Source organism: Xiphophorus couchianus, chromosome 7 (genome assembly GCF_001444195.1).
Source record: "Xiphophorus couchianus chromosome 7, X_couchianus-1.0, whole genome shotgun sequence".
In the NCBI taxonomy this organism is placed as follows: domain Eukaryota; kingdom Metazoa; phylum Chordata; class Actinopteri; order Cyprinodontiformes; family Poeciliidae; genus Xiphophorus; species Xiphophorus couchianus.
Window position 1 is genome coordinate 5,386,470 of NC_040234.1, and position 16,414 is coordinate 5,402,883.

The following is a 16,414-nucleotide window of genomic DNA, read 5'->3' on the forward strand; positions in this document are numbered from 1 at the left end:
CTTGAATTTCTATTTAACCAAAAAAGAACCAGAGTGTTTCAAAATGTTCATTTAGATACATCTCCTAATAATTAAAGTAGCAGTGGTCTAAAGCAATGTGGTCCACCCCACAAGTTTTCTTTTTTTAACATTTTCTTTGGTGTGGTTTCAGGAACTGACGGTCTGATGGGACAACTCTTTTCTCCGACGGTGACATCTGCCGCGCTCCTCCTGAGCGCCACGTTAGGAGCTTTAGGTTGAAAATGTTTAGTTAGTTTTTCACATGAATTAAAGCTTGTTTAGTTAAAATCTTGGTGTTGCATGACATGTTGCAGTAGATGGACACACTGTAGAAAATCATGCAAAATGTTAAACGCAGTCATTTCAAAGTGGAAGCACTTTGGAGTAAATATCTTCCTTATTAAATTGTTCATTTACAAAATCACAATTTTTATGTTTTAAATGACTGCTGCTATGCGTTAATGGATGTATAATTTTGGCACCCATCTTACCGCACAGACAAGACGGCATAATTGCAGAGTAGAAAACTATAGATTTAAGTCGGAGATATTTACATCTTTTTGTTTCAGCATAGCTGCCGCTACATGTTGCTCAAAATAGCTGGGAAGCACATTTTAACATCAGACGACTGACATCTAAAAGAGCATTTAAAAGAAACAGCAGGAACAAAAGACTGTGGTGAACGGTGGTGAGTTGGTCAAAATGAAAGAGTCAGAAATGAGTCAGAGTCATACCACACATACATATTCACACACACACGACTTCCAGTTAATTCTGCCCTTCCAGTGAAGCTTTGGTCAGCAATCATGCAGGTCAAATCAAAGACAAAGACCTCCTTTGTAAGAAAACACACACACACCCCCACACACACAAACAATCCAACTAGGCCACTCAGTAACTGTTTCTGTTAGGCCCTACAGCCTCTCAGTGTCAGTTTTTCTTAAAGGCACTGGACCAGTGCAGATATTTGCTAAATCCATCTTTCTGCAACATTCGGGCTGCAGCCTGAATGCAGCGAGAACATAAACTTCCTGTTTGAACAGCCTGCTACACAACTTGCACTTAATAAGGCCATGTAAGATGAATTGACCTTTTATGGGCATAACATGCCTGGAACTGAGTGCCGCATGAGGCCAAATGCTCCACAGGTGTTAAAACAAGTCTTTCAAAAGCCAAGAAGCCTAACCCACTGACACTCTGGCTACCAAGGAGAACATTGAATGTTTATTGTGTAGGGAAATTTAAGGTTATGCTGATTTAAAAGAGCCACACAGTTCCCTGCAACAACCACAACAAGTCAACAGTTGCCTAATTTCATTGATGGTTGCTTTTATTGCCAACTTCAAAGTAAGCTTATGAAGAAAGATCAAAGAAAAATGACATCAACCCTTACAGACTTTATAAGAATAGCCAATATTAATCTCCAACTTACTTACGGCTTTTAAACTCCAGTTCAGATGTGGACATTTGCTACTGATCCAGTTTTTTTAAAAAACAAACAGGAGTTGAACTCCCACAGGTTCTACACTGCACATGTGTGTTCCAGATAGAGGGGAGCAAAGTCACAAGTCATCACGTCCTTCATCAAACAATTTATCATCCATCCATCCATCCATCCATCCATCCATCCATCTTCTTCCGCTTATCCGAGGTCGGGTCGCGGGGGTAGCAGCTTCAGAAGGGAGGCCCAGACTTCCCTCTCCCCAGCCACTTCTTCCAGCTCCTCCGGGGGAATCCCGAGGCGTTCCCAGGCCAGCCGAGAGACATAGTCCCTCCAGCGTGTCCTGGGTCTTCCCCGGGGCCTCCTCCCGGTGGGACGTGCCCGGAACACCTCACCAGGGAGGCGTCCAGGAGGCATCCTGACCAGATGCCCAAGCCACCTCAACTGGCTCCTCTCGATGTGAAGGAGCAGCGGCTCTACTCTGAGTCCCTCCCGGATGACTGAGCTTCTCACCCTATCTCTAAGGGAGAGCCCAGCCACCCTACGGAGAAAACCCATTTCGGCCGCTTGTATCCGCGATCTCGTTCTTTCGGTCATGACCCAAAGCTCATGACCATAGATGAGGGTGGGAACGTAGATCGACCGGTAAATCGAGAGCTTCGCTTTTTGGCTCAGCTCTCTCTTCACCACGACGGACCGGTACAGCGCCCGCTTGACAGCAGACGCTGCGCCAATCCGCCTGTCGATCTCCCGCTCCCTTCTTCCCCCATTCGTGAACAAGATCCCGAGATACTTAAACTCCTCCACTTGGGGCAGGACACCCCCCCTGACCCGGAGAAGGCACTCTACCCTTTTCCGGCTCAAGACCATGGCCTCGGATTTGGAGGCACTGATCCCCATCCCGGCCGCTTCACACTCGGCTGCGAACCGATCCAGCGAGAGCTGCAGATCACGATCTGATGAAGCCAAAAGGACCACATCGTCTGCGAAAAGCAGAGATGAGATCCTGAGGCCACCAAATCGGATCCCCTCAACACCTTGGCTGCGCCTAGAAATTCTGTCCATGAAAGTGATGAACAGAATCGGTGACAAAGGGCAGCCCTGGCGGAGTCCAACTCTCACCGGAAACGAGCCCGACTTACTGCCGGCAATGCGGACCAGACTCTGACACCGGTCATACAGGGACCTGACAGCCCGTATCAAAGGGCCCGGTACCCCATACTCCCGGAGAACCCCCCACAGGGCTCCCCGAGGGACACGGTCGAACGCCTTCTCCAAGTCCACAAAACACATGTAGACTGGTTGGGCGAACTCCCATGCACCCTCCAGGACCCTGCTGAGGGTGTAGAGCTGGTCCAGTGTTCCACGACCAGGACGAAAACAACACTGCTCTTCCTGAATCCGAGGTTCGACTATCCGACGGACCCTCCTCTCCAGGACCCCTGAATAGACCTTGCCAGGGAGGCTTAAGAGTGTGACCCCTCTATAATTGGAGCACACCCTCCGGTCCCCCTTTTTGAACAGGGGGACCACCACCCCAGTCTGCCAATCCAGGGGAACTGCCCCCGATGTCCATGCGATATTGCAGAGTCGCGTCAACCAACACAACCCTACAACATCCAGAGCCTTAAGGAACTCCGGGCGGATCTCATCCACCCCCGGGGCCTTGCCACCGAGGAGCTTTTTAACCACCTCGGCGACCTCGCCCCCAGAGATTGGAGAGCCCAACCCAGAGTCCCCAGGCTCCGCTTCCTCAGTGGAAGGCATGTTGGTGGGATTGAGGAGGTCTTCGAAGTACTCTGCCCACCGGCCCACAACGTCCCGAGTAGAGGTCAGCAGCACACCATCCCCACTATAAACAGTGTTGGTGCTGCACCGCTTCCCCCCCCTGAGACGCCGGATGGTGGACCAGAATCGCCTCGAAGCCGTGCGGAAGTCTTTCTCCATGGCCTCTCCAAACTCCTCCCACACCCGAGTTTTTGCCTCAGCAACCGCCCGAGCCGCATGCCGCTTCGCCCGCCGGTACCCATCAGCTGCTTCCGGAGTCCCACAGGCCAAAAAGGCTCGATAGGACTCCTTCTTCAGCCTGACGGCATCCCTCACCGAAGGTGTCCACCAACGGGTTCGAGGGTTGCCGCCGCGACAGGCACCGACAACCTTGCGGCCACAGCTCCGATCGGCCGCCTCGACAATGGAGGCACGGAACACGGTCCACTCAGACTCCATGTCCCCCACCTCCCCCGGGACGTGTTCGAAGTTTTGCCGGAGATGGGAGTTAAAGCTCCGTCTCACAGGGGATTCCGCCAGACGTTCCCAGCAGACCCTCACAACACGTTTGGGCCTGCCAGGTCTGACCGGCTTTCGCCCCCGCCACCGGAGCCAACTCACCACCAGGTAGTGGTCAGTGGACAGCTCCGCACCTCTCTTCACCCGAGTGTCCAAGACAAACAATTTATCAGAAAGATAAAAACCTTGAAAACGTTTTTGTGAATTTCTGGCTTGCCTTAACACAATCGCAGGCAAATTCTAATATATTATACAAATCAATTTAGTGCGACGCTCAAGAGGACAACAGCAGATTTCACGTTTGTAGCATTTTATTGTGAAATCATCAATGAAACCTAAGGTCAGACAAACATCAAGTGTTTATTTCGTTTGTCTATGTTGCTCTGAAATGACACAGTCATAACTTAGCACACAAGTTATTCCAAGCATGTAGAATATCAGGGCTGTAGTGTCTATTTAGTGGATATAAAGAGTGGGAGGGGGTGAGGGCTACAATGTTTTAGAGTGTGGTGTGTTTGTTACAGCCAACTTCAGTTTGCTGAGGTCTGCCACAGAATACCAACCAGACTCGACTACACACTCACTCACTCACACACACACACACACACACACACACACACACAATAGCTCCCCGTCCTACAAACACACGGCCGTCCCTCTTGGCCTGAACTACTCTGTGTTCCAGCGGCTCCAAAAGCTTCTCTCTGTTTATCAGAGCTTTCCAGTGTTTTCTCTGCTTTTAGAGCTGACCTGATTTCAAGAAACTGCTGAGTGTCACACATGAGCTCTCATTCCGACGCAGCAGGCTAAGCAGACGGGAATCGGTTAGCCGTTTTTACATGGGCCTGTACGCGATCCAACCCAACGCATTTTGCAAAGTAGAGGACTGATACAAAGTTAACGTGATTAGTAAGTGTGAGCGATGTCGCCACAATTCAGCTAAAATGAAGTCTGTGCCCTACAGAGTGTTTACCCAGCTGCCGTTCTAACAGCAGGGAAGGAATGGGAACAGATACAAGCCACAACATAATAGAAATACCTCCAGTTGTCGGGCGGAGAAACATCAATGCGTTGTAATTGGGAAAGTCGGCACACCTGACGGTGATTGCAACACAAGTTGCTACGAGGGAACGTTTTAGGGAGCAAGATGGAGCTCGTTTGTCTTTTTCTCTGCCTTCTGGGTTTCAAGGTTTTTCTTAGTACTCATCGTGTTTATCTCCTGGAGGAAAACAAAGTGAGTTACATGCAGATCCGGACCGATGATTCAGGCCGCACATAACAGCTGTTACTGAGTCTTACAGCCATTAGGAAATCTACTAGGCTTGCGTGTTTCATCTGGGGTTAAAATGTGTTTGGAAATCGTACTTGTAAGAGACGGTGATGGTCAGAGTTAGACCTTAGGAGTGAGGCAATGCCGCCACGCCCCAAGACATGGTGATATGCAAGTAATAAAGCAACCAAAAAACTGGTTTCCTGTCTGTGGCACACTCGGTCTTCACTCCCCATCTCCTGGTAACTGTGTGGGACTTTGTCTGACGCAGATTTCTATTAATTTGCCACATCATGTTTCAGTGATATCTCTCATTTCTGACTGAAGCAGGAAGGAAAGAGCACAGATAACGGAAGAGGAAGGATATCTCACAGAGCAGATAACTTTAAACAGATCGAGGTTAAAAATGTGTTTGCTCACTAACATCAAAACCTTCTATCTGCTTTTTCAGAGATGGCAAAGTAAGGATGCGGAGCAGTCAATCATAGTTTTAGTGTGATTTTGTTTGCAGGTCAAAAATGATACAAATCTGACCCGATGGAGATGGAAATGTTTCAGTTTTACTAATGGCAAAATTATTAACAAAAATAAAATCTTTTTACAATAGAAAACTTGGAATTTACACTAACCATTTATCTGTCGCACTAAGCAATAAATCAATTCATCGCATGATGAATTAAAACGAGCTCAACAACTTTCATTTGCAGATTTATCGTTTTTCTCCCTTTCTACTAAAAAATGGATGAAGAAGACTTCAGTCACTGGTCTCAAATAGCCTTTATGGAGGACAAGTTTGTTTACAGAGACTTTATAATTCACTTTATTTGTAGTTTCTGTTTTATTTACTTTGGATATTTAAAATGTTTTTCAGTTCAAGTGTTAAATGCTCATTAGAATCTAAAGTTTATTGTTCTTTGAGAATGTGTTCTTGCATTATTGTGCCATTAACATTAAATTACTTGAAAACAGTTTCAAAAACAATATTATCGTTTATTCCAATAACTTTTCGGACAGGTTATCATCTAGCAGAATTTGTTATCGTGACAGGCTTATTAATAATAATGTTTTTTTTATTCAAATAAAACCACATCCATGCAGCCAATTTTACTCAGAAGCAGATTTTGGTTCACCCAGCTCTGGTTTTCATTCATTTATTAAACTTAGCTAAATACAACGAGCGTTTTCAAAAACACATCATCCAAATCCTTTTTCTTAATGCTGAAAATGAACTCAATATTTTTTTTAGGCAAGAAAATTGGAAGGCAATTGACCTAACAAAAATGAGCAAACTAAATGTCTTTCTTTTAATAACTGAAATTTAAGGACAACATGCAAAACTTGTTTTTTTAATGTGATTCACACATTAAATGGAAAAAAACCTTGCCTAATTTATTTGCTTTATCAAAATATTGTTTATTACTAAGCAAGAAAAAAATATTCATAATTTTGGCAATTATAACCACCTGAAAATGGTCAATGTTTATGATTAGAAAAACTTCAGACTGTTCTCATAATGGAGAATAAAACATGTTTAAATCACTGAAATTGTTTTAATATGTAGACAACCTGGTGTCCCCGACTACATACAGGCTAGGAGAATATACGAGAAAACTTGAGACATTTGATTAGCGTATTTAAGGACAACTTGCTTGTTTTCTGATGAATTTAAGGCATTTTAAGGTCCTAATTTAAGACAGATGAATTTCAGACTTTTTAATGCGAGGGGACAGCCTGTTAAAGAAACACTTGCAACTTGGAGAAACCTGGGGAAGAGAACTTTCCTCCACAGATGAACCTACATTCCTCCTTTAAAATACATTCCTGAATGTGTCCTGACACGAGGCAACAGCAGCATATTGAGCTCAACCCACATTAACCTATTGATTCCACTGTAAAACACAAAGTTATATATTTGTGGCGACAGCAGGCCTTTGTTCATCACAGCTCACTTTAATCGCAGCTGATTTATTTGCAGGAAGCGATCCAGTGGATCGTAATGAACGACGAGGGAAAAACCTAACGGGTAAGACGGCGTTTTGTTTCCAGGCCACTCTGGGGTCACTCTGTCTGTGACAAATTTAGACCGTTTTCACAGTTAGTCATGAGTCAGGAAGTGCAGCATGAAGCAGACTCCTGAATAAACCCATTGTGGTTTACTCTATCATCTCCTGCAGCTGCGCCTGACTAAAACCGAAATGCTAACGCCGACACAGTAGAGGTGGGCGATACGGACTTAAAGTTTAATCTCGACATTTTGTGGAGCTATTGTGATGACGATAAAAGTGAGAGCATGAACTATGTATTACTCCTTTTTTATTTAGGGTAACTGTATTTAGGTGACTGCGCGCCCCACAAACACGTCGCTCTCTGGTGCGTTAGGGAGTTTGTTCCTGGTTACCTGTGTCGTCGAACAGCAGCTGCCGGCAGCTGGCGGAGTTCTTCCAGGGACAACTGTACACAGCTCCCCTCTCCACCACGGTGCTGCTGGACGATGTGTTGTCTCGGGGCGCTCCGATGAGGACGTCGGAGCTGAGGAGGAAAAGGAAGGCGGTCAAGTACCAGCGAGATGAGGAACGCAGACAAAAAGAGAGGCATTTCGTTAACAGTTTCTCAACAAGAATCGGGTCGCGGATGGAAGATGCCCTTTCAGACTATCGTCATCACTCAGTTTTCAAAGATCAGTGCAGTCAGCGCTATAATGGACTGGCTTAGATCAAAGTGCATTCATTCAATCATTCATTCATTCAATCTCCTGGTAATATCTCTCGTTTGTCAAACGGTTTTAACAGACAAATATCAGCCAGAAAAACAGTGACCGCTCATTCAGGTTCTAGAATAAATAAAATGAGGGTTATTGTGTTACTCTTGTTTCTTGAATTTATTGCCCTTCTGCAAATCTTGTAAATACAAGTGCAGCTTGGCGATTATAAAGCGAGCGCTTGGCTGCCTGCCGCGATGACCGTTTTCATCTGTGTTCAGAACAGCAGGCCTTTGTTCATAGCAGCCTGCTTTAATTGCAGCTGATTTATTTGCAGGAAGCAATCCAGTGGATTGCAACGTACGACGAGGGAAAAACCTAACGGGTCAGTCGCCGTTTTTGTTCTGAGTATTAGGATGTCAGCTGACAACATCAGGAAAACAGCAAATTGCTGACTAGAAAAATTCAGACAGAGTTTAACTTCCCCTGTTAGACCAGCATGTGCTTTATAGAAACATGGGAGCGCATGGGTGTGTCTTAACACAATGTTGAGATGGAAAGATGGCAGCAGTGACCTAGCAAATGCAGTCATTGATGCACATCAACACGGACAGAATCATAAAATCAGTGAAAAACTATTTTAAGAGAAAAACTGTCATTAAGTAGCAAATAGTTTTCCTGGTGTGAACATCCCCAAAGTCAGAGGCCATGTTGTGAAAGGTTTCCAAAAGAAGGACAACTCAGGGTTTCCCCCAGTGTATTACAAGCCTGGCAGGTCAGCAGGCTTCACTTGCCCCCCACCAGGCTTGTTTATTTTAAATAGCGTTTTTTAGACACCAGTAACAGTAAACATGGATTAAGCTAGATTTATAGTTTAACACACATTGAACACTCCCTTGCCATTGAAGGTGCGCCATTCCTGCACCTGTTTGGCCTCATCCTATCATTTTCAAATTATGAGGCCTGCTCGTACACCTCCAAATTTTTGTAACTTCACATCTTTTAACACAATGGGCTGCCCTATAGCGCCCCCTACTTAGCAGGTTTGGTGGGGGAAATCCTTGATAACCCAATCTTTGCGTATCTTAGTTAGCGACTTACTGACTTGGGTTTGGAACAATCTCACTAGGGCCAACGAGACTCAAGTAGTGATGTTCGGCCGTAATGAACAGCTTCTTATTTGAAACAGAGGCAACCACAGTATAGCAGCACATATACCTTATAATAATTGTCAAGCAAAGTGGTAGAGTGGCGATGATTTGGGTGAGTTCAGTTGCACGTTCATACCTCCCGAAACGAACCGGACTTCCTTGACAAACAAACCGGAGTTCGACTAAAGCGGACCAGACAGAGATGGCGCAAGCGTCCAACTGCCGGAGCTCGACCCCAATTTGGGTCATAAACGCAGCACAATGAAGCCAAACACAGCAGCGAATCTCCAGCAGACAAAGGGAATAATGGCTAGTGCTATCACCCAGTCAAAGTCCAAACCTCTGCCTGATTCAGCCTTAAGAAGGATGCACGTAAAAACCCGTACACCTTAAAAAAGATCCAAGGTCAAATCAGAGAGAAGAAAGACAAAATTCATCCATAAAAAAAACCCAAACTGTATCATTAATTGTAGAAAGGAGTGTGTACCCTTCTTTCCTGGTTGTCTTTGAAATATTCACTTAATACACAACAAGCACATGTCAGAACCAGACTGAATAGCATGACAGGAAGTAGCTAAAACCTAATTACTCTCTGGTTTGAGTGGAATGGAGGCAGAAAAACAAACACATTTAGAAGAGCTACATTGAGACAGAGTGTTCTGTCAGTCTGTAAAAGTAGTAACACAAGTAACGAGTGGTTGTGCGTCATCTCCAAAATGCTTCTTGCTGAATAAAATCACTCAATACGAAGCAAACCCAAACACTTCGGCGATCAAGAATTTGGTAAAATTGGCCAAATCATTTATTACTGATTTATCTTTCTTGAGTAGCAAACATCTAAGAAAAAGTTTAACAGCAGGAGTTTGGGTTTTTTTTTTGAGTGAGTGAGAGGAAGGTTGTGTTTGTTGAAGAAATGTGTTTTGTTGATAGAAAGTTTGGCTGTGCAACCTACATGGGAAACGTCAAATAATTGACATAACAAAAAACTAAACTTAAGCCCTTTAAGACGCTTCAAGAGCCGCTTTTCGTGCGGAGACGCTCGAAGGAAGTATTCTGCTATCTTGTCAGACAGACGTACTGAAAATAGACACGAGAAAAGAAACATGGAACTGGGAGACAAAAGTCAGAGACGACTCGCATGCTTGAGCCTCACACGGTGGAAACACAATACCTCTGTCATCTCTGGAAGTAAGCAAATATTCCTCTTAGGCCGCTTTGAATCACGATGTAGACAGCCTCTTGAAGAAAACAAAGTATGTATAAACCAGGAGTTTTTCCACTCTGTCTCGTTTCAATCCCAAAGCATTTTATTGAGATGTCATACAAAAACTAGCGCATGACTGTGAAGTGGAAGGCATCTTATTTACAAATGAAAAGATGAAATATGCATCTTAAATCAGAGCTTACAGAACCGCCTTTCACAGAAAAAACCTGAACATGTTTTGTTCAAAGACTTTCCATTGATTGTTTGTCTGTTGGGTCATTGTCCTACTGGGGGAAAAAAATCGACCTCCTGCACCTCTTCCCTGAGCTACTATGGCCGTCTGAAGAAATTCACCAAAAACAACCAATCAGAGCCAAGAGGCAGGTCTTAGTGCTGTCAATCATCCTCATGTGCACGCTGGTAAATGTGCTAATGGCAGATAAACATTACCGTTCAAGGAGAACCATTTATCCGCTGTCGTTGGTGGTTGCGCTAACTAGCATTAGCATTTGTGGCACGATATGTTGTGGTGAACCAGCAAGGAGGAGAGGTTGAGCGCAAGAGTGATTGACAGCGCTAAAACCCTCCTCCTTTCTGACTGAGTGGTGGATTCCTGCAGTTATTTCCCTCATTTTGGGAGATCGGTGATTGGCCGATGCTTACATGTGAAGCCAATCTTATCCAAATAAAGGTCAAGAAACCAACCACTGTCCTCCTCTGATCTCCCGTTAAGAGAGGTTTGACCGACAGACCGACCCACCAGGTCATGTCTGCATATCTGCAGTTAACAACAGTCACTCCACCATTGGCAATTCAGTGAGTTTTTTTGCTACATTTAGCAACGTTTCGGACAAAAAAAATGTAAAATGGTATTGGCCAAATTCAGAATCGGCAGATCAGGCTTTTTAAAGATCAATGATCGGCCAGAAAACTGCTGTCAGTGTACCACTAGTTTAAATTAATAACTTTGCAGCATAAAATTTATTTATTGACATGTTTAACACGACTTTTGGTGTATAAATGGACTGCGTAGTGAATGGTACCACGCTACTTTATACGGTCTTTAACCGATTTCTGTGGATCTTGGGCTTTTCCTACTTTTAATGCAACTCCCTCAAGTACCATTAAAAATTCTAAGTCTGCACTTCAGCAGAGATGACAATTTTCCAAGTTGAACATAATTCCTCAAAAAATTAAACACGTTTGACCATATACTGTAAATCATGCTGTTCAAAATAACAGGTTTATTGTATAAATTAACCACAAAAAAAAAGATCAGAAGAAAACCGTAAACAGCTCATGTTAGAAAAGAGCCTGTTTGTAAAATTAGAAGATTTTTATGTATTTTTTTATGTATGTTATTGCATTTTCATCTAAGCTTTTTCTGTGTTTGGAGTAAATCAGCCTACAGTTCAATTTGATAAAGAAATCAAAAGGAAAACCTTTATGCCCAAAAGTGAAGCAGAATGACACTCTGGACATTCCCAGTTGAGAGTGAGACTGTGAGTACAGCACTTTCTGCTGCTCTCTGCCAGTCACAGTTCAATATTAGTGGCCCAATTCTTTATCGACTCGCTCTGATTGGTTATCGGCAGCTCAGATAGTGAATAAAACGCAACACCTCAAAGTGCTTGCTTTGAAATCAGCTTGAAGTAAGAAACATAAGCTACTTCTGCATTAAAAAAAGATATTTGAATTCCTTCATTTTCTATTTGATTCACAGTCAGACACATGTCAAACACATGTTCTGTGTGTATTAGCCCGTGATGAGTGTCGTTTGTCAGATTAAAAGTACCTCCTGAAAAGAACAACCTTTAAGGTTCATTACGCCCACATTGTGGTTTTAAAGAAGTTTTTGTTTTTTTATTATTGGTCTGACGCGGTTTTCTCATTTTAAATGTCTTTTTTTCCCCCCCATTTACTATAAATGGAAAATCATCATAATTAACAGAAATAAAGCGTTGTAAACATACACCTGTGCGTAATTAATCTATATAAATGTGTTTCACATAAAGACAAAATAATACGTTTGATTAGTCAGACAAATCTAGAAAGAAATCGGACATCACCGGTAAAAAGCCTGATCAGTGCAACTCTTGTTAGAAGAGAAAGGAAAACAAAAGAGAGTGCTGAGATGTTAGTTGTTACTGAAATGTCTGAAATGCAACCAAGAAAAGTTTGTCTATGTCCCAATGTTATGCGTTATGCCTTCAACCACGCTAGGATAAAATATAAGTAACATTTGTCCAAACTTTCTATGACTAATGGCGGAAATTGTATGAATAAGCATTAGAAATCCATCCGTGAGCATTGTGCATTAAAAAAAATAAACAACAACAACTCACTTTTGGTTGGTTGCGGATTTAAAGAAGTCCACCGAGAAGCCGAAGTAGCTTCCCTCGGGTCCCGTGTAGACGAAGGGTTTATCCACGTCCAGGTTGAAGGAGGCAACCTGGCGGTGGACGCTCACACACACCAGGACGAGCAGCCCGACAGCTGTCCGTCCCCCGGCCATGGCCGCTGCTGGAGATCCCCGCGGCTTCACCCAGGAAAACACCGACCCAGATAGGACGCTACCCCGGTCCACCCCTGTTGGTTACCGAGACTCCCCCTGTGGCGTTGCGCCACCAAACAGCGTCGCTTTCAGGAGGCTGAAAATCTCTCGGTCTTCCCGACCGGAGCTGCTGGAGGAACAAGTCTTGTAACGCGTTACATGAACCAGGTCCCCTGCTTCCAGCTGAAGCCTCCGAGCCGCACGCAGCGAACGGAGCGAGGTGTGCGGGTCACAGGGAGTCCGGCTCGGTTCGCCTTCGGAGGTTCGTCGGCTTGTTTTTTTGGCTGATAAAAGAAACTGGGTGCCTTAACCGACCCCCGAACTGAGGCCAAGACCGTCTGAGTACGAGGAATGTGTGGAAGTGTCAGAGAAGCTTGTTCCAACAAGCTAAAGTCAGACAAATTTACGGCTAAACCCCCCCGGCTAACAACATCCGCTTAGTTCATTTCAAAATAAAAGCATGGAGAACAACCATGTTCAGAGTTCTTTACTGTGGAAGCTTGAGACCAGTTGTTTTGTTTTCACTAGGTGTTGTACTGACAGACGTTTTAAAATCGGGACTTGGACTTTGTTATTGTCAAGTTATAAAAACAAAGAAAATAAAAAAGGTTACAAATTAGTGCCACTTGGCAGTGAAAATGGTTTGGAACATTAATTCCAAACCAACTTCTATATTTACATAGAGGTCAAAGAGCACATTTCTGAGAGCAAGGTGGAAACAATACACAAACGGTCCAATGATGTCAGATTTTCAAGAGGGAAAGTTGGGGGTTTTATAATAACTTGACCTCTAAATCCAATATGGCTGCCTTTTAGCCATAGCAAAACATTTTATTTGGACCTTTATTTCAATACATCTTTCACAGAGTAACTTTTGCTAAACACCAAATGAGCCTCCATTAGTGACTATGTTGTGACTGTGTTTCAAAGTTCAAATGAACTGAAATACATGTTTACCTTGTACTGGCTAGCATAAGGCAAAGCAAGTGTTTTTTTTTTACATGTAGCACATTAAAAAAGTACATGGTAACAAACAACATCAGACAAAACATTAGACTACAGTGGTATAAAAAAGCAAAGTAATGAAAGTTGAAATACAGATTATACAATCAGGTCTTTGAAATCAATTCTAAACATGCCTCCCCCCACAAGGTGTCACCCTGGGTGGTTGTCCATGTCGCCCCTATGAGAAACAGCCACTGATTATTTGTCTCCTAACAAACTGTCATCATGTAATGACAGTTTTTAACGAATGTGTAAAAAACCCCAAATTTTTTTAAATAAACGTTACACACTGCAGCTTTAAAAGAGGTTTTTTGTTTGCTTTGTTTTGGAGATTTTCTCTCTTTTTTTTTAGATCAAAAAAAAGCCTAATTTTGCTGATCAATATGGGGGACCATTTCAGCCAAAATTAAATGCAATTTTTAAAAAAAGGGGGTTTTATGGGGTGGATACTTTTCATGTTCACTGTAAATGATATATATTCATGTAGTGTATATAACAGCATTTTTAGACGCATGTTGACCTGCTGTTCCCTCAACAACAACAACAACAACAACAACAACAAAACACATAAGTTTGGAACTCTTTGACATTTTAAAGGGACCACTAAACTAAACACCTTTATTTTGAAAGTCATGTGTTTTCCCTAACGGTCCGCGTTCAGCTTCACAGCGAGGCTTTTGATAGACAGCAGGAAGTTTCTTTCCGGAGCATCAGACAGAAGGAATATCTCTGATGACGTAGAACAGCACAAAGTGATGAACCGCAGTATCCGGTTATATTAACCTTAATCTCCTGAAATGTGTGTTTATAAAGAAAAATACACGAAAACCCCTTATTCTTTAACATTTACCCCCCTTCAAGCTTACTGTATTGTAAAAAAACAACAACAACAACAAAAAAAAAACACTCTGGATAGAAAGGAAACGTCTTGGACAATTTTCCCTATTTTTGCCTCTTGCAGAGAAATTGTAACAAAATTAATAGAAACTTGTATTAAAGTCAGACAAGTATAAAGATTTGACTCCCAACTTTGTATCAACGAATGACAAAGAAAAGACCATTTGAAAAGTAATTGCTGTATCAAAATCTTCGTGTCAATTCAAGGAGAATTGAAGCCGGACGCATCCTAATTTCAGAAAGTACAAAGCCAGGCATGAGAACAGAAAATCCCAGTTCAGATTAAATTCTAAATCACATTTTTATACACACACTTTCTACTGTTAAGTTTGCAAAAAAAAAAAAATAAACATTTTTTTAAAAAATCCTTGTACTATTGTGAGTAAAAACAAAAACCTTGAACAACTGCAACTGGACAGGAAGGACTGAATGTGGAATCCAATACGAATTTCACACTGCATGGTTTCCCAAAGAATGAACAGTGAAGGAACCCTGAGGTTCCATTATGACTTCAACACAAACACAAGAACCAGACTGAAAACAAATATGGCAATAATTTCTCAGGCGTTCTTTCAGTTCTGAAGTGAAACAAAATCTTTATTTATTTTTTGAACAAGTTAAATGTCAGAGAAAGAAAATAAATATAATTAAGAAGAAAACAAACTAACAAAAACATATGTACAGTAATCAAACAAACAAACAAAACAAAAAACTTCCGTATGCAGCTTGAAAAGGAGGAGGAAGACAAAGCTTATTAAATCCTATTGTCTTATATAAATTTGTCCCACATTACACATATTTGTATATATCATTTTTACACATCACAATTTCTGCTCTTTCTGAATTATATCTATAAAATGAATGTATTATTATGCAGTCTACCCCATGTCTACCGTCTAAGATGTACAGCTGCATTTCATCCTTAACAACCAAAAGCAAAACATTTTCCTGACATGGTCCATTAAATACAAACAATCTCATCCGGTCTAAAAATGTTTGGGTTTTTAAAAAAAAATGCTTTCAAATTAAACCAAACAGGCTTGAAATGAAAGAAAACTGACAGGATCCGAAATGATTAATTCTATATTTTATGCAAATAATATATAAAGTTTGACTCGGCTTCATTCTTTGCACAAAAAAAAAACACAAAAAAAAAACCCATTTAGTTTCTATCCAGATTATGCTAATCCAGTAAAATGCTTCCAACTTTTTCCAACCCGGCCGAGTACGAATCCAGCTAGAGTGCCAAATAATTATCTCTCTCTCTTTTTTTTGTGAAAGTGGACACACGGCTGGCTTCGGGCCACGTTGCATGGGTTGCTGTTACAGAGAGAACATCTGGAGGACAACCCGCCGCCGGGCTCCAGCTGGGCTACACCCTCACCGACGTCCCTCGCCCATAAATCCGAGTGCAGTCACGTCCAGCCGCGAGTCAGCGGGCGAGCTGGGGGCTTGTCTTTCTTTCTTTTTTTCTCGTCTTATTTGGCCATGAACGGGCCTGAAGAACTGCAACAATGAAGTGTGCTCTCAAGAATGTGCGGCAGACCTCCCATGAGATTCACCGAGATCAGGGGGTTGATGTGTTTATGTGAGGGGGGAGCTTTTAATTCTCCCAGCGTGAAACATCTGATGACGTACCGAGACAAACGAGCGAGTCTGCTGTGTGAACGCCTCGGAGAAATGCGTTTCGAAAGTAAGACGAGCATGTTTGGGGGAACGGAGCGGAGTGAGGCAGAGAAAACATGGTGTGTGTGGGGGGGGTAACAGGAGAGATGGTGTAATGCAAATTGTGTAAAACATAGATATACAGATTACGTAGCCTGTGGAAGAGAAAGTTTGGGTTCAGTGCTTCAGATCTCATGAAGACCAATTTGAGTTTTGACTGGGCTGTGTGTGTGGGGGGGGGAG

General features: G+C 42.8%; 1 protein-coding gene across 1 annotated transcript in view; it reads right to left on the minus strand.

Annotated features, from left to right (window-relative positions):
• The window catches only part of itgav (integrin, alpha V), a 47,624-nt gene extending 34,617 nt beyond the window's left edge, over positions 1-13,007 (minus strand). Inside the window, exons 1-2 of the mRNA XM_028022286.1 lie at positions 12,396-13,007; positions 7,396-7,526 (exon numbers count right to left, since the gene is read on the minus strand). Of these exons, the coding sequence (XP_027878087.1) occupies positions 7,396-7,526; positions 12,396-12,565 (301 nt within the window). The 5' untranslated portion in view covers positions 12,566-13,007. The remainder of the gene's footprint in view (positions 1-7,395; positions 7,527-12,395) is intronic.
• Positions 13,008-16,414: the final 3,407 nt, after the last annotated feature.